The sequence below is a fragment of the Muntiacus reevesi genome, chromosome 4 (assembly GCF_963930625.1).
Source record: "Muntiacus reevesi chromosome 4, mMunRee1.1, whole genome shotgun sequence".
NCBI lineage: Eukaryota > Metazoa > Chordata > Mammalia > Artiodactyla > Cervidae > Muntiacus > Muntiacus reevesi.
This window is the reverse complement of record NC_089252.1, coordinates 42,419,392-42,445,519: the sequence shown is the minus strand read 5'-3', so window position 1 is coordinate 42,445,519 and position 26,128 is coordinate 42,419,392. Positions and strand designations below refer to the sequence as shown.

The window sequence follows — 26,128 nt, the reverse complement described above, 5'->3', positions numbered from 1 at the left end:
GTGACCTGAGCATCTACAAATGGTATCTCTTAAGTATGCTCACCACGTGACTGGATCCAAACTGAGCTCTAAAGGGAATCAAAACAGCCTAAGTTAACTGATCACGTTATTTTTACCTGTTCTTAGGACAGGTTTGAGTAGGGACGACAGATAAGGCTCTGATGATAGCTCTTAAACTAGTAGAGGAAGAATGACCATCTCAGAACAAAGTTAACTTCCTCTTTGATTCTTCCCCTCCTCATCTGGCAAGAAAACAGAACATTTTTAAAGCCACAGAAGCCTATTGTTGTCCCTGGGAATTAATCAAAGAATCTGAGAAGTCCTAAAAGCATCAGCAAAATTGTTTATCTCTGTTTTGAAAGGCTAAAGGGAAAAAAAGGTGGGAGGGATATGACTTTACAATAAAAGGGAGAAAAAATGTTGATTAGGGACCATATTTAACTTTTGAGCACAGGCAAATGAAATCAGTTTGCTGTTATTCTAGAATAAAAAAGTGTGAGAGATTAAATCACTATGTTGTATAACAGGAACCAGCATAGTATTGTAGGTCAATTATATTTCAAAACCAAAAAAACACATAGAAAAAAAGAGACCAGATCTGTGGTTACCAAAGGTGAGGGATGAGAGGAGGAATTGGATGAAGGTGGTCAAAAGGTACAAACTTCCAGTTATAAGGTAAGTAAGTACTAGGGATGTGATTACAACAACATGAAGATAACTAACACTGCTCTATGTTATATATAAAAGTTGTTAAGAGAGTAAATCCTGAGTTATCATCACAAGAAAAAAAAAACTATTTTTTTCTACTTCTTTAACTTTGTATGTATGAGATGATGATGTCCACTAAACTTACTGTAATAATTACTTCATGATGTATATAAGTCAAATCATTAGGCTGTATACCTTAAACTTACACATGCTGTATGTCAATTATATCTCAATAAAACAGGAAGAGAAGAAAAAAAGTATGGGAGAGAGAAACTTCCACTTGGTGTTGAGTGATCAGGGGTGTTATTTATACCTCTGGGAGAGAATGGATGGTGGCACTGGGGACATTTCTACATCCTCAAGGAACAGGCCTTAAAACTAAAGCAGTTGACTCCCAGGAAGGACTGATTGTCAACTTTTTCAAGACCCTCTTTCTTTGCACCTTTTTCATTGACCTCCAATTTACAATCCGTCAGTTTCTATGCTCCAAACCCCTGGATAAGCTGTCAGTGGCATCAGTGTTATTAATCTTCAGTGGCCATGTCAATGACAGTCACTGCTCATATAAGTCCACACAAGGGATGAACATAATAGAGGGGCATTAGGCCTTGAGTAGACAAGGTAAGTCGGAGGAAATGAACAGGCTCATTGCTACCGTTTTAATAAAAGCACAAAGCTCCTTTATCTGCTATATAACTTTTATTTTGCACCAATGGGAAGCCTATTCCTTTTGGAGCCAATTCAATTCATAAGGTTTCAGGGAAGATAAATCTTGCCAAAGAATAGAGAGAACAGTATCAGCTTCAAAATGCTATTTCTTGAGTTCTTGTAAAAAACGCTTCTCCAAGCACTGACCTGAACACAGACCCTGAGTGTGCTCTAAACGTGGACTATTGGTGACATCTGGTAAGCTGCTAAGACTGCACCTTCCCACAGGCAGAAATTCAAAGGGACTGAAACCCTTGGTTTGAGTTTCTTTAGCTCTTCTCACCACCTGAAGTGCATGGCTGCAGGATCAGCCTACACACTTGCCTCACTGTGTAGGTGTAAATGTAGGTGTAAAAATGGATCATCTTCCCTGGCACAGAGCAGGACCAGCACTCCACCAAGGACACGGCTTGGGTTGCCTTTCATCAGGGATGGAGAATGGATGCTCTTCTGATGTGTAAGTTCTTTGTTGAGCCCAGAAAATGATTTGTTTGTTGGTCCAAATGGGTTCTTGTTCAGCTCTACTATCTTATACCTCAGTACCCCATGTTCCTCCAACTGAGCCCTGGCATTTGGGGACCTGACTGCCCAGTATCTGGGATCAGATGTCCTGCCACCACTCTTTCATGTGATCTTTGACCACATCTGCTAAGGCTTTGATATCCTCCTGTCCCGCCCCTGCTTAGATAGGCCCTGGGCGTCCTGGACATAGCTGGCCACTGGCTCACTGTACTTTCTGCCAGTAGCTTCTTCTGTTGTCAGTGGCCCAAGAATCTGACCCAGTTTGGATGTTCACCTTAGAATAACTAATCCTGGCCAGTCCTCATTCCTGTCTCATCCTGAAGACCTGCCATAGACCTTGGCCTTGGCCTTGGCCCACTCTGGCCTGCTTCTCTACCACTTGAACCCTACTTGAGATCAGAGAAAGACCTCTGATGTGTCATCTCATTATCAGAACTCCTTTTTCTTCCCTAAGAGTAGGAGTCTCTAGCCCTGACAAGAACGGAATCTCCAGGTAAATTTGCTCATTCTCAGAATAGCTAGAAAGAGCCACACTCACTGGGTTGACTAGGCGAATGTGGCAACCAGTAGACTGGGGACTTCCCCAGCTGAGAACAGCAGCTCAGTAGATGAAGGAGGTGTAATTTCCGTGTGGGGATGACTTGTGGCCTTAGATGAATGGTGCTAGGCTCTCTTCAGTCATCAAATATTTCCTAAACGCCCACTGGGTGCCAGCAGTGCATGAGGCAGGATAGTTAAAAAAAAAAAAAAAAAAAAAAGGCTTCTTTTAATAGGCACCTCCCATGTATCAGGCACCTACATGCATCATTCTTAACCCTTCTAGTAACACTCAAAGGGAGTTCATGTCCTCATTTGACAAAGGAAGAATCAAAGTTAAGTAATTCTCTCAAGATCATGAACCTACTAAAAGGATGATCAAAATTCAGATCCAATTCTATATAACCCCAAACTCCAAGTTCTTCCCAAATACTAGATGGTAATACCACTCATTCGATCACTGATTTATTCATTCACCTAGCAAGTATTCCTGATGGTTCACTGCAAGCCAGAGCCTCTGCCAATGTTCAGCATGAGAAGATCCTTCAATTGAAATTAAAAGGTTGTTTTGAAGGAGCTCAATGGGAAGCTTTTGGGGGACTTTAGAAAGCTGTCATTTATGTGTGGCATCAAATAGGATAGTTGGCTTCCTTTTAATTAATAAAAATAGTAATAAAATGTATAGTCCAGTAATCTTTCAAAAGGAGAAGCTAGTGAAACTCCAAAATGAGGCTTTCTCCATATTTCTGATGGGTACGTAAGTTTTTACAAGGAACTGGATACACTTCAAAGGTGACAGGGTGCTTCCTGTAGAAGGCATCTGGGTAGACCCGAAGGCTTACAGACTCCAAGCACTCTTTTTATTTTAAATTAAAACTACTTCTACACATGAATATGAAAGTACAGTATCCAACTTGGAAAAACATGCAAGTGTCAAAAAATGAAATGGGAAGGCTTTGATCCAAGTAGGTTGAGGAACATCTTGGATGGAGTAAATAAAGATTTAAGTAGTCTGTAGCCTAAGCAGTGAGCTCTGGAGGAGCTATGCCTATTCTTTAAAAACCTTCATTTATATTCTTTACAGCCTCTAGAAGTCTGATGTCTACAGGAATGAGGGGATGGAAAAGGATAAAATACTGGAGCTGGAAGACTTTTTAGGCATCATTCAAGCACAGCCCTCCATTTGGTACATAAAGAAACCGAGACACATGGCCTGACTGACAGCTGGAGTGGAAGCTCTATCTGGGACAGCTGGGGATACAGATGAAGAGCTAAGGCTGACTTGATTCCACTTGAGCTCAGCTGTCATCTGAGGCCATAAAGAAGCTGAGACACACACCTAGGCACTGAGCTCATGACATACTGAGAGACTCGGATTACCCAGGGCATTTATTTTTGGAAAGGCCTCTTCAAGTTGCCAGTAGGCTCTAGAATAATGGACTGGAAGAAGTTTTCTTTGAACGAGAGTGTCTTCAGTGACACATTTTCCATGTATCATCTTTTGGCAAACATAAAAACAATTTCTCAAACAACATACTTGTGAATTACTCAGAGTTGCTAAGGATTCCAATTCCATTTTTTCCAATGACCTTCTTCTGGTTTCTAAACCTAAAATGAGTTTAATAAGATGCTGTGCCCAGACCTGTGAGTGAGGACCACAGCCCCTGGGCCCCAGTGCTGCCACTGGAAGGACCTGCTGGGCCTACTTTCCTCACCTGGTACAGAGAGTGTTTGCTTGGACAGGGCTGCAGGGAAAGAGGAGACACATAGGATGCAATGGCTTAAAAAAACACCAACATTTCTTGAAAAAGTGCTTGGTTCTAGGCAAAGGGCTTGGTTCCTTATGTATAATCAATCCTACACCAGGTGTGTGAGTATTGCTCCCTCCATTGTCTGCATGAGGGCTCCTCTGATGGCTCAGTTCGTCAAGAATCCACCTCCAATGCATGAGACCCCAGTTCAATTCCTGGGTCAGGAGGATCTGTTGGAGAAGGGACAGGCTACCCACTCCAGTTTTCTGGGGCTTCCCTTGTGGCTCAACTGGTAAAGAATCTGCCTGCAATGCGGGAGACTTGGGTTTGATCCCTGGGTTGGGAAGATCCCCTGGAGACGGGAATAGCAATCCACTCCAGTATTCTGGCCTGGAGAATTCCATGGACTGTATAATCCATGGGGTTGCAAAGAGTTGGACATGACTGAGCGATTTTCACACACTCACATTGCATGCATGAAACAAAACAAGATGCAGAGAGGTTATCTAACCTGAACAAGGTCACGCTAGCAAATGTGGAAGCTGAGATTCAGTCTCAGGTTTTGTTCATGTATCTGCACCTGCCAAAACCCCTCTGGTATACAGCCTTTCCTTCTACTTGTAAGTATCTAGAGATGGGGTGCTAACTATGCACATGGGGCTAAGTGCCCTCCAGTGCTGGGAAAGTCTTTCTAAATACACTGGAAACATGCCTCTCTCAACTAACTTCCATAGGTTCAGTTTTCCTTTGGGGAACATTTAGCTGAAATTCTAAATATCTTCTATAGGTAAAACAGAAATATATAAAAATGCCGTCAGTACACAACACCAGTTACCTTGTTGTTTTACATTCATGGACAAGACAGCAAAGATAAAAGAGGGACTGGGTTTTAGAGTCTTGGTGACTTCCTTTTATCACTTTGAGCAAATCATTTAATCTGCCTCTGTCTCTACTTTTTCTTCTGTAAAATGGATTTACCTACTTCATTTGTTTCTGGTGCTCTCTAGGTATAAGAAGGTATATAAAAACAGCTACATAAATACAAGCTGATTTTATTGTTTCATATCCTGTATATGGGCTTAGAGCATTACCCTATTCATTCCACAAGTGAAAGGAATGAAATGCCTTTTTAAAAGGTTTCTCTGGCCTTTGGGTGGGTGCTCCTGCACCTAGTAGAGATGTGTTACTATGTCGGCAGACATCCTGACTAGTGAATCTAGACTGACATGTGTTAAAGGAAGTGGAATCGCTGAGATTGGTGCAAGGGTCTAGTTTCTTAAAACAGTGGATTGTTATGGCAGTTTTTTTTAAATGATATTATAGAGAAAGATGAGAAAAGAGTATTTGCTGCAAGAGGATAGTTAATTTTCACGGCTGAGCTATGTTAGTGCATCTGAGGCTGGCCCTGTCTCAAGGGGTCAGATGCAGGATCACACCCCACTGAGACTGAATTTGATGAATGCATTTTGATACACCCTGCTCATAGTGGAGGCTGTATCGCCAAGTCAGGGTTGCTCTCTGAGTCCACAAGTGAACAAATGACTCGCCCCACAAACAAGAAGATCCCTGACTACTTTCCAATTCATGATGCTGAGGAGGCAGGACTGGCAGCTCCCTTTGCCATTGGTTGTGGAGCTGCTGATGCTGAGTACACATGGCATGATTTGATGGCCTCATCTCCACTTACTGCTTCATACGCTATCTCATGATTTCTAAGGGTTGTTTCTGTCCCCAGGGATTTGCAGGAGACAAGTTCTGTCTCTTATCTGAGAGCCAGGAACGTTATCTGAACAGCTGCCACCTGCCGAAAAGCTGGTGTCAAACCAAATACACTAGCTGAAGTACCTCTTTTAGGGGAAACAAACACATGAACATGCTTACGTGTGTGTGTGCACAGACATACACTTCTGGAATGAATGATCTGTAAGGCATGAGCCCTGCCAGACTAAGTGATATCCTATGGACCTGTCCTCTGTCCCCCACCTGATCCTCTGCTGCTTCCCATCAACAGCAGAACCTGCCCGATGCTGGTCTTGTGGGCCAGGGGGCCCTGGGCAGCAGCTAGGCTGGGAGAAGGAGGACCTGGGGAGTAGATGAGCCACTTACTTGGAGGCAGTGGCAGCTGCCTTTGAATTCGGGAGAATCCTTTCTTCCCTAGGCAAAGGGGCCTGTATCCTAGGTATGAAGAAGGAAGAGGCAGGTTAAAACAATACAATGACATATTGGTAGCTTGTCACAAAGCAGAGGGGAGAGAATCGGCTTCCCATTCTCCTCCAGGCTCTGGCCTCAGATGACAGCTCAGCACAAGTGGAATCAAATCAGCCTTTAGCTCTTCGCCTGCACCCCCAGCAGCCACAGATACGGCTTCCACTCCAGCTGTCAGTCAGGCCGAAGCACTCAGTAAATGCCCATGATTAGCGCCTTCCTCAATTGGGAGTGTAAATGGAGAATCACAGCTCACTTCTCAAAGTAGCTGGAGCCACACACCCATTAATTTATACGAAGCCAAATGTAAACAGAAAATGAATGTTCCTGTAGACTCTCCAAGTTTTATTTCCCCTGCTAAAAATGTTGGGAGGAGGAGGGATATCTTCCTCTCTTACCATCTCTTCCCAAATTTGAATTGATCTGTTTGACATCCAACCAAATGATTCTCAAAGGGAGACAATAAAAGCCCTGCACCCTCATTTGTCAGTATTTAAGGCTTAATGAACTCTTGGCGCGGTCTCTCCTCCCAGAGCTTCTGTTTGTTATTACTGTTTAAGGTGATCTGTCCAACGCACCGATGTGCCAAGAAGCTTTGCTCATAATCAGAAATATGTATTTATTTACTAGTTGGGTAATCTACAGAGAGATTTTTCTAGAGATCGCCACATTCACAAGAACTGCCACACCCAGCTGTGCTCTTTGTATTTAAATCCCAGGCGTTTGCCAGTGATAGGGGCATTGGGTCCAGCCTGCCCAGGCGGCTCCCGCCTCCATCACATAGATAATCTCCCTCAGCTGTGGATAAGTCTGGACCAAGAGGAAGATGCTCAGAGCTCTAAGCTTTTGGGTGCAAAAGATTCTCTACAAACGCACATTCAGAGTAAACAAAACCCATCAGTCCCCTGTAAGAGTCCTATGCCTGATTGCACGAAACACATCATGATGGAATCTGCAATTGGCAAAGTAATTGGCGTTATTACAGCTGATGGGGAATTTCTGATGCTGCCCGAGCTCCCCTTTGAAATAATACTCAACCATTTAATTTGTCCAGCTCTCGTTGAGCTGATTGCTCTTTTCTGCTGGAGTTTATCAAGAATGAAACGCGCTGTCTCTCCAGATGCCTGCAGGCTGAGATTTCACAGACAGTTCTTTTTTCAACACTCTCTCCACTTCTCTCATGACCCCATGGCTTAGTCACCTTTCACAGGATGCCAGTAATGCAATAGATTGGAAACGGGTAAATCAAAACTGATTTAATTCAAAGCTGTGTATTTCCAGTCCCAATTCCAGAGGTATTCGAATGCTCTTGCTACACCATAAAATAATGGTGAAAGACTCACAAACTTCCAAACATTTGGTTGCTCTAAAAAAGGCTCACAAAACTCAATAGCTCCAAAAATAAGTAATAGAAGACATCTTTATTATGACCACAAGGCCAGAAGCACTAAAGAAATATCAGAATTTGGGTACATGCACTTTTGTTTGGGGGATCTGTTTTTTACTGCTGATAGACATGCATCCCTAGAATGGGTTCTACAAATATTCATTGAACATCTACTTTTCGTAGAAGCACAGATTCTTTTTTTCTTTACACAACGGTCATCTGAAACTCCATTCTCCACTTTGGCATTTCTGTTCCTAACCAGATGAAGGGTAAGAAAGCCAAATTTAGCCAGCTGTGTTTTCTCACAGTACAGACAAGGCTAGCGTCTGGGCACAGACCTCACATTCCCATCAGCAAGCTACTTGCCCTGTCAGCATGTTGACAATGAGCTGCTTACTAGAGACAAGAGTCCTGCAGCCAGGAGGGCTCCCTTCTGCAGATGGCACTTCCATCTGATGGCCCACGGAATCCAGAACCCACATGTTCCTTGAATCAGCCCTAATTTCATTTTTAATACAGAAACAACTGAATTCATAGATATGAAAGTCATCATATAAAATCCCCCTGAAGTCCCCAAGCCCTAACACAGCCTCTCTGAACAGCACTCACTCAATGCTCTTTGGTACAATTTCTCACTGATTTTGGGGGGCAATAAATCATCATGCCTATGATTCTTTTACAGGGTTGGAGCTGAAGTAGATGTCCAGAACTATGCCGAAGATCACTGGACCCAAGGGAGCTGGTTCAGATGAGGCAATGCTCTGGTGGTTGAAAAAGCTCTTGATACATTTCTTTAAAATCATTTTGAGCACTTTCTAGCTAGTCTTCGTCCATGGGAAGGTGCCACAGGTGGTAACGGAAGGAAGCAAGCAATGAACACACTTCTTTTTGGGTATTCCCATGTCCCTGTCGAACAGTTCCTATCTGTCTTTTATCCATCCCATCCATCCTGTCCTCCTTTCTCTTGTAGGGTCATTCTCACAGGGCAAGGCTGTCCGCCACTGCTCACTTTGATTGGCAAGTGTCATAAACTGGCGAAAATACCAGGCAAGGTCTAGATTTTTTTGTTTTTTATGTTTTTTTCTTATTTGGTAATCCCAAAGAACTGTGGTGCTGGAGAAAACTCTTGAGAGTCCCTTGGACACAAGGAGATCCAACCAGTCAACCCTGAAGGAAATCAACCCTGAATATTCATTGGAAGGACTGGTGGTAAAGCTGAAGCCCCAATACTTTGGCCGCCTGATGCAAAGAGCCAAACCACTGGAAAAGACCCTGATGCTAGGAAACACTGAGGGCAAGAGGAGAAGGGGGTGACAGAAGATGAGATGGTTGGATGGCATCACTGACTCAATGGTCATGAGTTTGAGCAAACTCAGGGAGATAGTGAAGGACAGGGAAGCTTGGCATGCTGCAGTTCATGGAGTTGCAAAGAGTCAGACTCAACTTAGCAACTGAACAACAATCCCAAATTCTAGTAATATTGTCTTGGGAGGCTGCTCTAAAGTCAGTTTCAGTGGTCCAGGTTCAATTTCAATATGTAACTTAGGAGAATAATAAAACAACAGCATGCATGGTGTGTGTGCTGTGTGGAGTGCTTAGCAGATACCACTGTTTTTTGGCCTATCTATTCAGTCCTCCTCAAAATCCCACAGAACAGGTATCCTTCTTTCATTAAAACAGAATCTGAGCCACATAAAAACAGGGGCCACACAGCTAATACAGGGCAGACCTGCGAGTCTAACTACTCAATGATAAAGTAATGTAAAATATTCTCCCTGCTAGTTACTGGATACAGAAGGCTGAGAGAGATTCATGCCATATTTCTAAGTATGCATCAGTTTTACTACCTATAGTAATAAAGACTACAACAACATCACTTAAAAGTTTTTCTGTCCCATGAATCATTGGACAGAATCAATCCCTTAGGACAAACTGTTGGCAACATGGGTCTCCTAGAAGCTCTGATAAACACACTCTTAGGAAAGTGGGTGAAGCAAAAGGAAGATCATTTGCAGACGTGGAGAAGAGGGAGGGTGTGGTCATTATCAGGGACATATAAGAAAACAGTGGCTGTCTGCAGATTTGATGCAGCCTCGAAACACAAGGAGACAGATGGCTGGAAGATGCCTCTTGAGGTCTGCAAGCTGTTCCACTACGAGAGGCCCCTCTTCTATGGGGGTGTCTTGATACCTCTCAATTGACCCCTTTTGTCTGGTACAAGATGGTCAGAAAGAGGTTGGGTAGAAAGGTAGAAGGACAAGAGGGTTGAAATGTGAGCCAGACAGTAGGATTGGAAAGAACTTAAGTGAGTTTGCTTATCTAAGAAGTTGGGCTTCTGCCTCATGAGGAAGGTTTAGAACTATCCTGCTAAACAGATTTTGAAGAAAACATCTCCTTTCAAGTCCTAAAGGTGGTCTCTGAGTTTGCATTTTCTCCATGAGTCATTCCTAGCCCTAAAAATGTATAGAACAAAGTTACATATCACATTAAAATTTAGACAGAGAAATCTGTAACTCAATCCACTAATAAACACAGATATTTGAGATAGATCAAAAAATTAATGACCTCATACCTCAAATGATCAGAATTACAGGATGATTTTTAAGAAGCTCAAATTGAAGCCACTTTACCAAAAGAATTGAAGAGAAAAACAAAAATAGAAAACTAGAAACATGAAGTCAGCAGAAGAAGCCAGTGTAATTTAATGTTTTGAGTCTCAAGGGATCATAGAAATCATCTAACTCTACACCCTTGCTGCTAAGCATTTTGGTTTGTTTTTGTTTTTCTTTCAGATGAAAATTATTGTTGAAAGAAAAGAGAATGATATTCAAAGTTAATCATCACTGATTGGCCTCATTTTTTTTATACTTCTATTCTGAAAATTTGATTTTTTTATCAAATCAGATTTGGTCAAAATCAGATTTTGAGGCTAAAAATTCAATCGAAATAAGATTCTGAGGCTAAATCATATTTTAATATTTTGTGGGGATAACTTACATTGACTCCTTTGACAAATGTAGAAAAAATTTTTCTGCATATGAGGAAGCCCCTCTCTTCCCAACACCCACCTGCCAACCAGCAATTTTCCCAAGTGTGAACTTCTGATTATTAGGTCTGTTTTAAGTTGAACCCACCTGCACTTGGCGTTCAGGTGTTCAAAATATCTTGGGACAAATAAAATATTCACAATGTCTAAAGAGATTTAGAACTTATTAAGACTTCAGAATATTCCACTGAAATGCCAGACACTCTGGAAACACCTGGGGGACTTCTTTTTTCAGGACTATATGCCAATATTGTCTTTTTTTTTTAATCTACTATAAACACTATCAAGGCAGGCAGTGTAAAAAAGATATACCGGTATGAAGTGATTGATCTCATGTATGAAAATAATAATGTCAGTTTGAGTTTTAGTACAAAGTGTGTGTATGCATGTGAACAAATATTTTTGTTTAAAATGCTCTACTACTGTCACAGATGTGACAATACTGGTGTTAGGTAAGAAAAATAAAGTGGGTTGCCTTAGGAATTGTGGGAAAAGATTCATGTTCTATGTAGGTATTCAACAAGTAGCCAAAAAAACACCTTTATAGCTGGAGCCATTTTTTGGAGGGGACACATTATTCACAATACAAATATAGTAACATGAGCCCATCAGTTCAGTTCAGTCACTCAGTCACGTCTGACTCTTTGCAACCCCATGGACTGTAGCACACCAGGCTTCCCTGTCCATCACCAACTCCTGGAGTTTACTCAAACTCATGTCGGTGATGCCATCCAACCATCTCATCCTCTGTTGTTCCCTTCTCCTCCCACCTTCAATCTTTCCCAGCATCAGGGTCTTTCCAAATGAGTCAGCTCTTCACATCAGGTGACCAAAGTATTGGAGTTTCAGCATCAGTCCTTCCAATGAGTATTCAGGACTGAGTTCCTTGTTGGATCTCCTTACTGTCCAAGAGACTCTCAAGAGACTTCTCCAACACCACAGTTCAAAAGAATCAATTCTTCTGTACTCAGAATTTATTTTTATAGTATTTTACCAAAATAACTGTACATTTCAAGCCAATGTATGGCAAAAATCACTACAATATTATAAGGTAATTAGCCTCCAATTAAAATAAATTAATTAATTTAAAAAAATAACTGTACATGAATATGGCTTGGTGGGGGCGGGGGGGAACACATTGTCATTCCCCCAAAACTGCAGATACAATTTCCTAGTGTTACCAAAAGGATAGGATCTGGACTCTTGCTTTTCTTTGCCTTCTTCTCATGGACCAATGGACCTGCTATTCCCACTCAATAGTTGAGATCTGTCCAGCATTTTAAACTTGCTAGTGATGGTGTTGGGTTTACAACTGCCTCTGCATGCTACCTAGATATTCTTTCTGGACTCAGAGATATCCAAAAAGACCCAGCTTTACAACAGTGCCCCAAGAGAGAACGCATGTGGTTGGCTGGTGCACCTCATCCTCCAACTTCAGAAGCAGGTTGAAGCTGATGAATCCTTGAGTCTTCCTTGCTCAGGGTACTGCTTAGTAAGCCCATTCAGTTCATTTCACTTCAGTTCAGTTCAGTTCAGTCACTCAGTCATGTCCAACTCTTTGCAACCCCATGGACTGCAGCACACCAGGCAGGCCTTCCTGTCCATCACCAACTCCCAGAGTTTACTCAAACTCATGTCCATCGAGTTGGTAATGCCATCCAACCATCTCATCCTCTGTCATCCCCTTCTCCTCCCATCTTCAATCTTGCCCAGCATCAAGGTCTTTTCAAATGAGCCAGTTCTTCGTATCAGGTGGCCAAAGTATTAGAGTTTCAGCTTCAACGTCAGTCCTTCCAATGAATATTCAGGACTAATTTCCTTCAGGATGGACTGATTGGATCTCCTTGCTGTCCAAGGGACTCTCAAGAGTCTTCCCCAACACCACAGTTCAAAACCATCAATTCGTTTGCGCTCAGCAAATTTATTTCATGGCTGCAGTCACCATCTGCAGTGATTTTGGAGCCCCCAAAAATAAAGTCTGCCACTGTTTCCACTCTCTTCCCATCTATTTCCCATGAGGTGATGGGACCAGATGCCATGATCTTAGTTTTCTGAATGTTGAGTTTTAAGCCAACTTTTTCACTCTCCTCTTTCATTTTCATCAAGAGGCTCTTTAGTTCTTCGATTTCTGCCATAAGGGTGGTGTCCTCTGGATATCTGAGGTTATTGATATTTCTCCCAGCAACAGATTCCAGCGTGTGCTTCATCCAGCCCAGCATTTCTTATGATGTACTCTGCATATAAGTTAAATAAGCAGGGTGACAATATACAGGCTTGACGTACTCCTTTAGAGATTTGGAACCAATCTGTTGTTCCACGTCCAGTTCTAACTGTTGCTTCTTGACCTGCATACAGATTTCTCAGGACGCAGGTCAGGTGGTCTGGTATTCCCATCTCTTTAAGAATTTTCCACAGTTTGTTGTGATCCACACAATTAAAGGCTTTGGCATACTCAATAAAGCAGAAGTAGATGTTTCTCTGGAACTCTCTTGCTTTTTCAATGATCCAATGGATGTTGGCAATTTGATCTCTGTAAGTAAGCTCATATCTTTTTCTCAAGGCCTTTCTTCAAGCTCTGCCTCTTGCCATGCATCTTTGCTCTTTGATTCAGTATCGTTCAGGGCATGGACTGAAGACTGGTGCTGGTCTGTCAAGTGTATTCTACCACTTGAATAGCAGGTGGTAGGCACAGGGGTAGCCTTTTCAGAAGACCTGCTTAGCCATATATCCTGTGCCTGGACCCCAGTTTCCTCCTCAGTGAAAGTGGAAGTGATAAAAGGCTGTTGTGGGCTTAGATACAGAGGCAAGTGAAGCACATCACACATTCTTGACACAAGGTAGAAGCCATTTGAATGTGGAGCCCTTTACTTTCTTTCCTCTTTAAGACTTCCTCCAAGACTCAGTCTTTATCTAGAAAATGAGGAGGCCGATTTATATTCTGGGGCGCTTCTGAACACTCTTGGAGCTTCTGGACTCCACCCAGATTATACCCAGATTACTTCAGTGGGGCTGAACCTGGGCTCTGGTAGTTTTATAAGCTCTGTCAATAATTCACCTACGGTCAAAGTGGAGAACCGCTCTAGGTGTCCTGTCTTGCCTTTTCAATTCTGAGTGGAAGGCGGAGTGTGTAACCACTGGTGGAAGGACGTCCTTATGCAGTTTTGCTTCAGGTTGGTTCTTCCCAAAATGGCAAAGTAGATGCGATGTGGCGAATTCAAAACAAGCCGATGCTTTTGCTCACTGCTGGGGGTCTTAGGTGGGAGACTCCACTGCCTACCTCTGCCTCACTGTGGTTTCCTCTGAAGAAGGGACAACTGCCCTAACTCTCCATCTGGGAACTGGGGAAGGGAAGGGTTGAGAACAGCAGAAATGCTTTGCCAAGACAAAAGGATTCAAAATGCTCCACAAAAATTCCCTGTCTTACTCTGAGATAGATGAATTCTTTTTCCTTGAATAGGCTGAGATAAAAAGAACTCAATCTGACATAAAAAAGTGAAGCTGTGGCTGCTTGTCCTGATTTTATCAGTGATCAGTTTGGGTTCGAATTATCTTAACAATGGTGATACGCTCCAACTCAATGTGCCATAGCGTTAAGAGGTGAAGAATACAGGTGTCAGTGCCAGACCACCTGGGTTCAAATCCTAATTCTGCCACTTATGGGCTTTGTGACCTTAGCAATTCTGTGATTACTTTTGAAATGAAAATAATATTATTACCGATTTCACAAAGGTTTGTAAGGATTAACTGATGAATAAATGTAAAGTTCAAAGAACACTTTCTGGCATACAGTTCAGTTTTACTAAGTCTTTGGCATATGTACACTCAGCCAAAGGCCATGTGGACAAGTAGCAACACCAGCTCCTGCCGAGTCCAACAGTGGCTGGGTACTCTGGAAAATCCCTTGCTTCCTTTTCCATCTTTATGACTGTTGACTCTCAGCCTGTAGGCAGCCGGTGTCCATGGGAGCAGAGTCTGACAATGGTGATTCTGTTCTGAAGGACTCTATTCACCCTTGAAGAACAAGCAACCTGGGAACAGGGATTTCACGTTCAAAAGAAAGGAGCCATCAGAAGCCTGACTCTCTAACCCGCTCTGCTGCTTTTCAGTGTAGAAGCAGCCACTTGAAACAATCAAAAACACAGACCATCACTGAGTCATAGGTTACTGTCATGGTCCCTTCTCTGCGTCACCATGCCTTTTCTAGTGGGACATGTACACAGCTAGAATTTCTTTCTGTTCAGAAAATCCATGGTCACACCTTTCTAAAAACTAGCTTCTCCTCACAAAATGTTTGGAGTCCTTGCATTGAAAAATTCTGGGTTAGGACTTATGGAGCCCAGGATATTTTACAGATGGTTATATCTCCTGATGTCTGTAAGTAGAACTGATTGTGGGGCCTGAGGAAAATAGAGTAAGGGTCTGTTTAGGGATGACAAAGTCCTCCTCCTTTGAACATTGGGCAATAATCATACTTAATCTAGGAATGAACACTGTAACTTCTCAACCTCTACCTCCTTTGGGTTTATGGTCCCCTTATTTGTCCAGTCAGCCAAGTAGCTACCAGGCCCATTGATTCTGCCCCTATACTTTATCTGGCATTTCTTCCCTCAGGAACATGTCCCACTGACCCCAGCCCAGCTTCATTCTCTACTACGTCTCATATGGACCAACGGCCCAGGCTTACTACTGGCTCAATCCCCTCTTCATTTCATCGTGTCTACTAACTATGGTACAACCTTCTTGCATCACAGTTGTGGTTCTTCCCCATACGCAAGCCTTCAGTGGCTCCGCTCTCCCCAGATGTCAAAATCTAAAATCTGGATTCTGATTCAAACAAATCAGCTGTAAAATCCATGTTAAGATAATCAGAGATTTCTGAACATGAACTGGACATTATAAAATATTATGGAATTATTGTTACTTTTATAGGTAACAATAACATATTTTAATATTATATTAAAAATAATATTTTATAGGCAATAATAACATAAAACAATAACATAATGGCATTGTGATAATATTTTTAAAGGTCTTATTTGTTAGAAAAGCTTACTGAATTATTTATGACTGAAATAACATGATGACTGGGATTTTTAAAAAATACTTCCCCCAGATTTAAAATTAAAAATACATATGTATATGGGAGTATAGCTGAAATAAGACTGGCAAATGGTAATGATTACAGAAGCTGGCCCAGGGGTGGGTGGGGAACTGATCACATCAACTCGGGAAAACTGACTGTCAAAGACTTTGCAAACAGGTTATTAAACCATTGACAGCTTAAAATTGTTCACTGGGGGGATATTTACATCACTGAAATCAGCCCATGCTTCAAATCAAGGCTTTTGTAACAACATGTTATTAAAGTTGAATAATAGATAATAAATATTAGATAATAAATGGAGGATTATTAAACTAGTATGCCTATTTTTCTGGACTTTGGAGATCTTGTGCAATTTGGTCCCAACCTAAGTTGCAGCTATATCCTCACCATATTCCATGTAAACCAGAGCAATTAAGCACTCTGTCTCCAGAACATTCCCAAGAATCTCCACCCTTGGTTTGGTCTTCATCCCTGCCTTGGCTTCCCCTGCCCTGGAGTAAGTTCACTGCCCCACTTCCTTCTCACCTATCTTGGCCCACGTACCTAGGAGACTTTTTTGCTTGCTCTACATAGATACAATTTCTCCTTCCTCTGAATTCTTAAATAATTTAACCTAAGGAGAAGGGGACGACAGAGGATGAGATGATTGGATGGCATCACTGATGTGACAGACATGAGTTTGAGTATGCTCCAGGAGTTGGTGATGGACAGGGAAACCTGGCATGCTGTAGTCCATGGGGTCACAAAGAGTTGGACATGACTGAGCAACTGAACTGAACTGAACCTTCTCTGCCTGGGGGAGGGCATGGTAACCCATTCCAGTATTCTTGCCTGGAGAATCCCCATGGACAGAGGAACCTGGGGGACAGCAGTCCATGTGGTTGCAAAGAGTTGGAAACAACTGAGCGACTGAGCACACATATCTCTAATGAAAGGAAAAGTTGAATTTGCTGTATCTGGCAGCCATGATGCTAGATTACTTTCACAATATTGTCTCATTTGATCCTCACAACAATCTGTGGGATAAGCTGCACAGGTTTTTTGCTTGATAAGGAAAATGAGGATTAAAGCCATTAGGCAACTTCCCCAGGTTCACAAAGCTAATAGTGGTAGAATATTCCAGAATTGCCAAATTCTGGGGAAGAGTCTGTGCAGCACGTAGCTCTACATAAAGATCTCCATGGGTACCTGTGAATGAAATGGCAGCTCAGCAACTGAAAGTCTTGTTTTCTCTGAACTGAAAAATGTTTTCTTGTGTGTTCTGAGTGACTCTTCTTACCTTTCACTGCAAATGTCCCCCTGGCCATAACAGCAATAGCCATTTTAGAAACTTCTTTAAAATAGCTACCCTTATAAAACAGTTATTACACTTGCCTCCCAAAATCCTGTCATTGAAGCATACTTGAAGTAAAATCCAATTTTTCCTATAAGAAGCCTCCTGTCTCCTCTGAGACAGTGAGGTGTTTGTGAAGCCGTCGGAGAACCAAGTCCTTTAGTGGGTGCTCTCTTGTGGGGGATGAGTCTTCTCAAGGTTGCTTTCCAGCACGGCAGATGGACAGATGACACTTGCATCTGAGCTTGGGCCCCATGCTATGGTTGTTTCTTCCTAACATCCCCTACCAGGGCCCTTGTAAGCATGTGCATTTGCCCAGGGGCATATACACGGACACTTCACTACAAAATTTAAACAATTGTCAGATGCCTGTAAGAGAGACAAAGAATTAAATGCCAAGAAGCTGTGGCTGTTATTTGTATCCTAGATGAGAGCAGAGGATCTAGCATTTGCCTTGAATTGCTCCTGGAGAGCTCAGCCTGCAAAAGGAATGGAATGTCTAGCAAGAGGGGCGTGGTGAATAAATGATGGTACTAGCAAGCAGACAAAAATAGCTAGCTGCTAGAAGATTTTCCAGTGACATGAAAAGCATTCAAACAAACAAAAAAGAAGGTTAAAAAGGCATATAAAATATGAGTGTCAACTTTAAAAATAATCCCATAGATGTATACATTTTTGCACAATAATTATGGTAAGACTATACCCCAAAATGTCATTATAAGTATTTCTAGGGTGGAAAGAGATTTTTCAAAATTTTCTAAATATTTTCCAAATCTCTTCTTTTTAGTTAATTTTTACAGTTACCATCCATCACCACACAGAATTACAGATTTTTTCTTGTGATGAGAGCTTTCAAGACTCACTCTTTTAGTAACTTTCATTTATAACTATAGTCACCATGGAGTACATTACATCCCCAGGACTTATTTATTTTATAACTAGAAGATTGTACTTTTTTGACCACCTTCACATATTCCAAAATTTTTACAGTGAACAACTTATAGCTCTTAACTCAGAAGAAAAAAAGAGTAAAAATAAAATGAAGAAGTCACATGACTGTGGGGCGTCTACTAAGCTTCTACTGCTTTAAATCCTATCAAGGATGGAGAGAGATGGTCTGGGAAAGGTAGACGAGGGTCCTAGTCATTCAAGGATAAGAAGAGGGGGCTCAAATATGTTCATTCCATCAAAGGCAGGAAGAACAAGGTGTTGGAAAATGAAAGATGTGTCTGGGAGGGGTACCAAACATTGAGAAGAGTCTGGGTGACAAAGGTGTGAATTTCAGGAGGCTTTCCATCTGTGTTTTTTAAACTTACTGACACCAGTAACCTCAGGTGAGGCAGTTCTTCCTGCTCACCCAGCACAGAAGCCAAGTTCACCGACCCAGGAAGAACTCTCATCCCTAGGGCACAGGCTGTGAAATCTCAGCATCAGGTTCTACCTTCAGAGTAATGTGTTTATATCCAGGCATGAACATGGTGCCTTTACAAACCAATAATCACAGAGAGAAAGGCTGACAGTGACTTCCTGACCCTCCCCTTCTTTATCTGGATGCAGAAAAGGAGGGAGACAGGAGACAGGAGAGGTCAGACTCCTACACTCACCGCTCTCCACACCTTCAAACCAGACGGGCAGCAAAGATTAGGGAGAGAATCATGACTATTTTCCCTAAGAGGCTGCAGCAGGAAATGTTTCAAGAAAAAAAAGACAAAAACTTTTCCATGCAAGTGTGGACCATGTGAAGGCCGACAGGCCCACTGACAGTGAGCCCCGGGAGGGGTCCTCGGTGAATTGCCTCCTGAAAGTCCGTGACAGTTCCTGGGAAGGAACACACCCATGAGTGACTGGACATCGGATGCCTGGGGCTCAGTTTCACCTGAAACCCAAAGAGCGAAGGGAAAACAATAACAGAAGCCAATGAATTGGTGCACAGCCCCAAACATGTGGGCAATGTTCTGTTTCTCTCCAGAAAAGCACCCAAGAGGGTGGTGTTGACTCGAGACACATCCGGGCCTTTGTGATTTAGGAACAACACTGAAGAACTGACTGATCTGGGCACTAAACTCTGGCCACAAGATTCCCAGGGCCTCCTGGCCTCAGGAACGTGCATCCTGAGGAGTGAAAAATACACATTTATATTCCAGCCGCGGGGGAATAACACACAAATGGAATAATGTGGAAAGGTCAGATGGAACCAAGGGAGTGAGCCATCTGCACCAACCACCGCGGTGCAATCGGCAGGGAGCAGCAGAGCTGCTTTTCTAGGATCATGGCCTCAAGTGTTATGGGCAGACCCCCAATATATCTAACAATAATTCATTTTAAATCAAATATCTTTAGAACTGTGGACTCAACAAACAAAGAGAGAATATGATCAACTCAGAAATAATGCCAAAACCACACACACACACAGACACCCCCATATACACACACACCTTCCATAAAGCCAGTCTCCACTATGCATCCTTTTCAAGTCACAAAACAACATAGTACAAAGCCTCTCCCCCACCTCCGCTCCCCTTTATTTTTATAAATTGCAGATAAAATAAATCTTTGGCCGGGATGCCACTGTGTGTGAGAGTGAAGGGGTGGAGGTGGGTGGGACATGGGTCGATTCTTTTATTTTTGTTTTACATTCCCTGAGCTCACCTGAAAGCTTGTGTGCATTATGTGAATAACTGCTTGAATAAATTATCATTTTTCAATATTGTCAAAAGGCTTCCTGACTATTTTTAAAACCTCACTGCGTCCTGACAGAAGGATTAACAAGCTGTGATCAAGACACCCCAAACTGTACATGGATTTATCTTTGACTCTCACCAGCGGGGCCCTGGACTTTGTTCACTGTCTCCCTTACTCTACTTCCGATCTGGTCCCTAGTGCTCTCGGTGGTCGGGGGCCCCTGCTCCCCAGGTCTTGGGGTCTCAATCTCCTCCAGCAGTAAAAGGGGATTCACAGCATACACTCCACATGGGGGAAGTGTAGTAAGGGTACAGTGAGCTCTTGGATATAAAACATGTTTAAAGAAGAAAAGGTCCTCAAGTTCACTGAATTCTTGTATTAGAAAGTACCTGCTCTGTCTTTGGGAACCCCTGCAGAAGTGGAGCAGGTGGGATCTTGGGCAGCACGGAGTTGGGAGTGACAGGAAGTTTCCCACTCAAGGGGGAACAGAGGCAGGGGTGAGATATCTCAGTTCTTGCTCTTGGATTTACCCATCTTTGCATACACATTCTATCTACACTGGGATCCATGAGGAACACAAGGACTATGTGTGTCTGGTATGCATTTGTGTGTGTGTGTGTGTGTGTGTGTGTGTGTGTGTGTGTGGTTATGCATTTGTGTGGAGACAGTAAGCTTCCTTCCAAAGACAGGCAAGGTGATTTTCCATCTTCAAAGCTGCCAAGGAGGTCCCAAGAGAGACTTGGCCTGTGCCTCTTGTCGCTTGCTCATAGTGACCTCCAAAAAGCATTCTGGCCAGAGATAATAATGGCCCATTTTCTAACCAAAATCAGCAAAACTCAACCACCTGCCTCTGCAGAGTCTGAGATTAACCTGGCCCCCAGACTGTGGCTACAAGGCATTTGCTCACAAAGATTCCACAAATGCGAGTCCCCTGTACCAAAGGGGAGAAATGAAGGAGAAAATCCCGCCTTCTACATTCTTGGTTTAACCCTTTCCTATGCTGAATCACCCACCACCGCACATTCCAAGCAGCTCGGTCTACTCTCTTTCACACTATAAAATATCACGGAAGCAGCAAGAGGTTGTTTTGTTTGTGATGAGTTGAGAGGAGCCAGTGGGAGATGACAAAGTACCAAGTCACCGTCAAGGTTGGTTCCCTGAGTCAGAGACGCTGGAAACCCAAGGTGGGGGTGTGTGCCCTGGTGCCAACTTTGTTTCCTCACAACCAAAATTCATAAAAGGATCAGTGGAACTTACTTGTGGCTGAAATCCTTTGAGGTCGCTGGCTGCAAGGTCACTGGCTGTGAGGAGCTGGAAAAGAACAAAGAAGTCTTCCTTAGTGACACCTCTCAACAGTTTGCATACAGCGTCCCCAGGACAACTGAATGGATCAGACAGAGCCCAGAACCAGGGCGACTGCAAAATCACAAAAAGCAAATGCAGTGCTTCTGGGCTAGGAGCCTGGAAGCAACGGCCTTTTCACCCTGTGTCTACTCTATTTCTGACTATCTCTGCTGTCTTCTCCTATCTTCTTTCTAGGTGTGATCAATCCCTTCAGTCTTAAGTTAGGCAGCATGAACTATGAATGGATTCCAACGGATCCACAGAGTCCCTGAGACTGTAAGTACAAATTACATGTGAGTCCACACACTTCTCTAGGGAGAGGGTCCCTGACTTTCTTCCTATTATCAAATTATTCTGTGATACCACAAGTAAAAGAGACAGTTAAAGGCCCATCTCCTTCGGGAGGGCTATTGCTTCTTCCTCCTCTTTTTTAAAAATCAGACCAGTGAAAATGACCCTATCGTCTCCCCAGCTGCACATGACTCAGTTCCCTTTATTGTATGTTGCCTTTCATTTTATATACTTTTAAATATTCAGAGTTTATGAGTCCAACAATCAGGCACAATATTAATGGTAAGTCAGGCTATGTACGTTCTGTATCTCTGTGTTCAATCTACATTAAAGGGTAAAGTTAAGGTTTTAATACATTTGCATGCTCTCCAGAAAACACTCAGTGGAGTCCTAAGATGAATTAATAAAATACTCACATTCTTAATTGTTGCTCAAAAATGCTGGGAAAGCGGGATAAAGAGAAAAAAGGCAGATGCTTATTTTGATTCAAGGAGTGTGACTGCTTGCTAGCTTTGTTAGGCCTGGAGAGCGTTTGTGAAAAATAAGAGAGATTTCATGTTTGCTGTAACAATATTTTGTTTGGTTCAAGAAAGAGAGGAAGTCATGCTGGGCTGCAGTGCCTCCAGCCTTAGAAAAGCTCAACCGGGCTCTTTAGCTCAGAAAAGTTCAACTGAGCTCATTGCTCTTTAGGCAATGACTTTGCCTAAAATGATGCACAAAGTGGTGTAAACTCTGGGATAGAGCAGGAAGGAGGTGGAGATTGCAAAAGCTGTACCTTTCTCCCCATACCCAGGCCTGCAGGCAGCTTCCCACCTCCCGCCCTCCCCCCCACCCCGAGCCCGCCACACCCCCCAACCCCAGGGACGTGGAATTTGCCTGGAAAGGTGGCACCATCCTGAGAGAGAGGCAGCTCAGCCCCTCTGACTGCAAACACTGCCAAAAACAAGCTACGAGGGCACCTGAGGAGACATTAGGGCCGGACATAATTATACGGCATCTCTGCCTGCAAGGAACATACAATTTGGTCCAAGGGTAAGACACGCATGTGTCAGTGTGAGCAGAGACAGAGTCAGTGTCAAACTGTGAACAACGTAAGGCAAGAAAGGTCAGGGTGGGGTTACTAAAATAAGAGCTGGAACTGAGACTTAAAAATGGCCAGGTGGCAGTGCAGGGAGCCCCTTCAGGGGGGCAGTGGGAAGGAGACATAGGAAAGGGGTTTACCAACCCCAGCAGGCAGCTCACTTTGCATCATCCCCTGCCAGCCATGGCATGCTTTAAGGAAGAAGGGAGGGAATCAGCATCATGGTCACTGCTTTACAGAAATTTTTTTAATCTTCATAACTCCTTCATGAGATAGAAAGTATCCCCACTTTATGGATGGGAAAATTGAGACTTTGGGAGGTTAAGTAACTGTTTTTAGGTCACACAGGTATGGCAGGAACTCTTCTGCCTTTTTATTGGTTTACAAGGCAACAGAAATGAGAGCAAAACATCTAGTTCTTCCTAGTTCTGAGATGCTGCAACAGAAAATAAACCACAAGGGTATTCATAGCATCTTAGCATTTGCACTATTTTGTCAAATCAGAGGTTTGGGATTGAGAAATAATCATATCCAGATTGAATGGAAATAGAGATATGGCATTTTCTGTTATGATTCCTTATGTCCCCAGCTCAACAAAGTTAGGATCTATCCTATCCTCACTGGAAAATTTATATCCTTTTCCTTTCTCTTAGAAAAGCAAAAGATGCATGAAATTTAGTTCTTTTTTCTTTCTTGGCTGTACTGCACAGCATGTGGAATCTTAGTTCCTTGACCAGGTATCAAACCTGTGCCCTCTGTGGTAGAAGCACAGAGTCCTAACCACTGGACTGCCAGGGAATTCCTACAATTTAGTTCTTAATTATTTAAAGTTTTATCTTGTGCTGTTGTGTGTGTGCGTGTGTGTATTTAAAATTTATTTTAAATAAATTTAAAATATATTTAAAATTTCCTTTTTTTAGCCTAAACAAGCCCATGCACAACAAGACAATGGTTTGTATCTCACACAACTATTGCATTTCTCAAAAAAAGTCTTGACATACAATTAGTCATTGAAAGCCTGTTGGTCAAATAACTTAAAAGTGAGGAATACTGTCAAACTAGAGGTGAGGGTTAGAATGACTAAATTGCTGAGATGTGTGAGAGAAGGCCTATGACATCCTTCAAGTTGACAAGAGGAAATGACACCTAGAATGCATAGCACCTAGAGCACTTCCTGCATGATGTAAGCATTCAAACATCTGGATGAATTAATCAGCTCCAACATGGGAACAAGTCTTTCTATACCCACGAAAGATTTTACTAGAGAATATCAGTTTATGCTTCAGGGCACGAGTCAAGGTTAAATTAAAGAAAGAACAGTATGGGCAAAATATAAACCACACTCCTTGAAAACACCCCTTTCTAGAGCTGATTATTTCATAGGCGATTCCACATTCTGCACCCAGGAAAGGACAAAGAACCGGCCCTCAGGCACTGAAGAGTGGAGATCAGGTGCAGATTAGAAATACACAACAGGAAGTCCTCCCATATTTCAGGATTGAAGGCCACCTAGATCTGACCCCCCAAAAAGACTTCCAGTTTTGTTAGGACTTGAAAGAGACAGCCAAAGGTCCCTGGATGGATGAGGAAATCACTGTGTCTCCAGGCAGCTCAGGGACCACCTCTGCCGGGCAACTAGAGGAGAGAAGGTGGTACAGACAGAGGATCCCTGCTCTCTCCATCTCTCCCTCCTTTCAACCAGAACAGCTCAGCTTTTCTCTTTTTCATGTATGTAGTTTCATTTGAGAACAAATATTCTGCCACTAAAACAAATTTGAAACCTCCAGACTAAGTCCTTGTTTTGCACAAAGTTGAGAAGTGGCTTCTTCAAGTCCCACTGCTAAGCTAACAACAAGCCTGTGTGGGTCCCCGACCCCTGGTCCCTCTGCAGAAACATCCACGAGTGACTGTCTTGGTCCGGTCCAACCCTCACACCCAGGCATGACTGGCTGCTGGCCTCCATCCTGAAGAGGTAGGGAAGTTGGGCTCAGCACTCAGGAGAGGCGGAGGCATGGCCAAGAAGAGATGAGAATGTCCTTCCATAAGGAGCGTCCTCAAAAGCACTGATCCAGACCATCCAAACTGTCCCTCACAACCAGATCCCATGCTCATCCCATCCCACGGGACAACAGTTCACTGCTCGGGGCATCCTGCAGTGTGGGGAGGGATTCAGGACAGGGGAGGCAGAGAGAGAGGAAAATTCAATCCTCACTGGCTCTGGGGACTTCAATCAGGCTGGCACTAATGAAAAGGATCCTGCCTTTTCCCAGGATGGCTGAATATCTGCACTGCTCCCAGCAAGAGAGCTGGGCGGGTGTGGGGGAGAAGGGCAGACGGAATTACATTTAAAAGGCAAAGGAAGGAGAAAATTCTTTCATCTCCCTGGTGGAGCTGGGCAGTGATCCTGGGGCCCTGTCTCAGACCCGTTCTCATTCCTGACACGTCTCCCTGCTCTCTGCAATAGTCCACATTCAGAACATTGGGACGATGACCCTGCTTTCCATTTTGGAGGAGCTGCACTTTCTCTCTTGGCGCAAGCTCAATTTTTTTTCTGGGTTTCTCTAAGCCCAAAGGGCAGGCTGGGGAGCAGGGGGTTTAGAGTAAGATGAAGGCAGCTGTGGGGCCCTCGGGTGAGAGAAACGGCTTTTGTTTCACAAGCATTCCGTTTGCACTCCTCTCACAGCCAGTTCGCTGGATGGGATCCCTTTGCTTCCGGCACCAGAAGTCACCCCCAGCACAGCTGCAGCCAGCATCACCCTGGGACCTCCATGGGCCTCAGACTGCCTCTCAAACAGCTTCCTTTTCACCTGCTAACGTCTACAGCTTCCAGAGCTTCCTTCAAAGGAGGAGAGGAGGCTGTTCCACTTTCCTCTGTGACCTCCAGCCCCAGGAACATTACTTCCCCTCATCAAAAGGACACACCACATCTGGCTAGGGTGGAGCCTAGTATGTCTCCACCAGTCCCTCTGGCTGACCCAGGACACAGGCGTCTGGGAAGGGAGTTCCTGATATAACATGGGCAGGGGGCTCACACTGAACATCTGGCTGAAAGAATCTCAGCCTTGTAGACATGCAGCTGGACACAGTGAAGCCTGGCCGTGCTAGGGATGCTCTGGGTCATTTGCTCTTCTCCAATATTCACTTGCTGTGGGCCAGAAAAGCAAATGACAACATGTGAGATGGACGGATGGATAGATGGGTGGTGGATGCAGAGGTAGGCAGGTACACAGATAAAGGAACAGAGCAAAGACTGCTTTGGGGAGAACAAATGACCCTATTTCAAATTTCCCTTAAAGACACCATCCTTTCATTAAGTATGCTTTTTATCTCACTTGTCCTCTTTTCAATCTATTCTCCTTTCCCTTTCCTATTTTTGTAGGAAATGGAGCATCGCCTCTTTATGCTGTGAAGTTTTCACCTGCTTCTTAC

General features: G+C 43.3%; 1 protein-coding gene across 1 annotated transcript in view; it reads right to left on the bottom strand.

Moving 5' to 3' along the window:
- The window catches only part of SETBP1 (SET binding protein 1), a 399,560-nt gene that overhangs the window by 175,533 nt on the left and 197,899 nt on the right, over positions 1 to 26,128 (bottom strand). Inside the window, exon 3 of the mRNA XM_065932634.1 lies at positions 21,241 to 21,294. Coding sequence (XP_065788706.1) covers positions 21,241 to 21,294 — 54 coding nt within the window. The remainder of the gene's footprint in view (positions 1 to 21,240; positions 21,295 to 26,128) is intronic.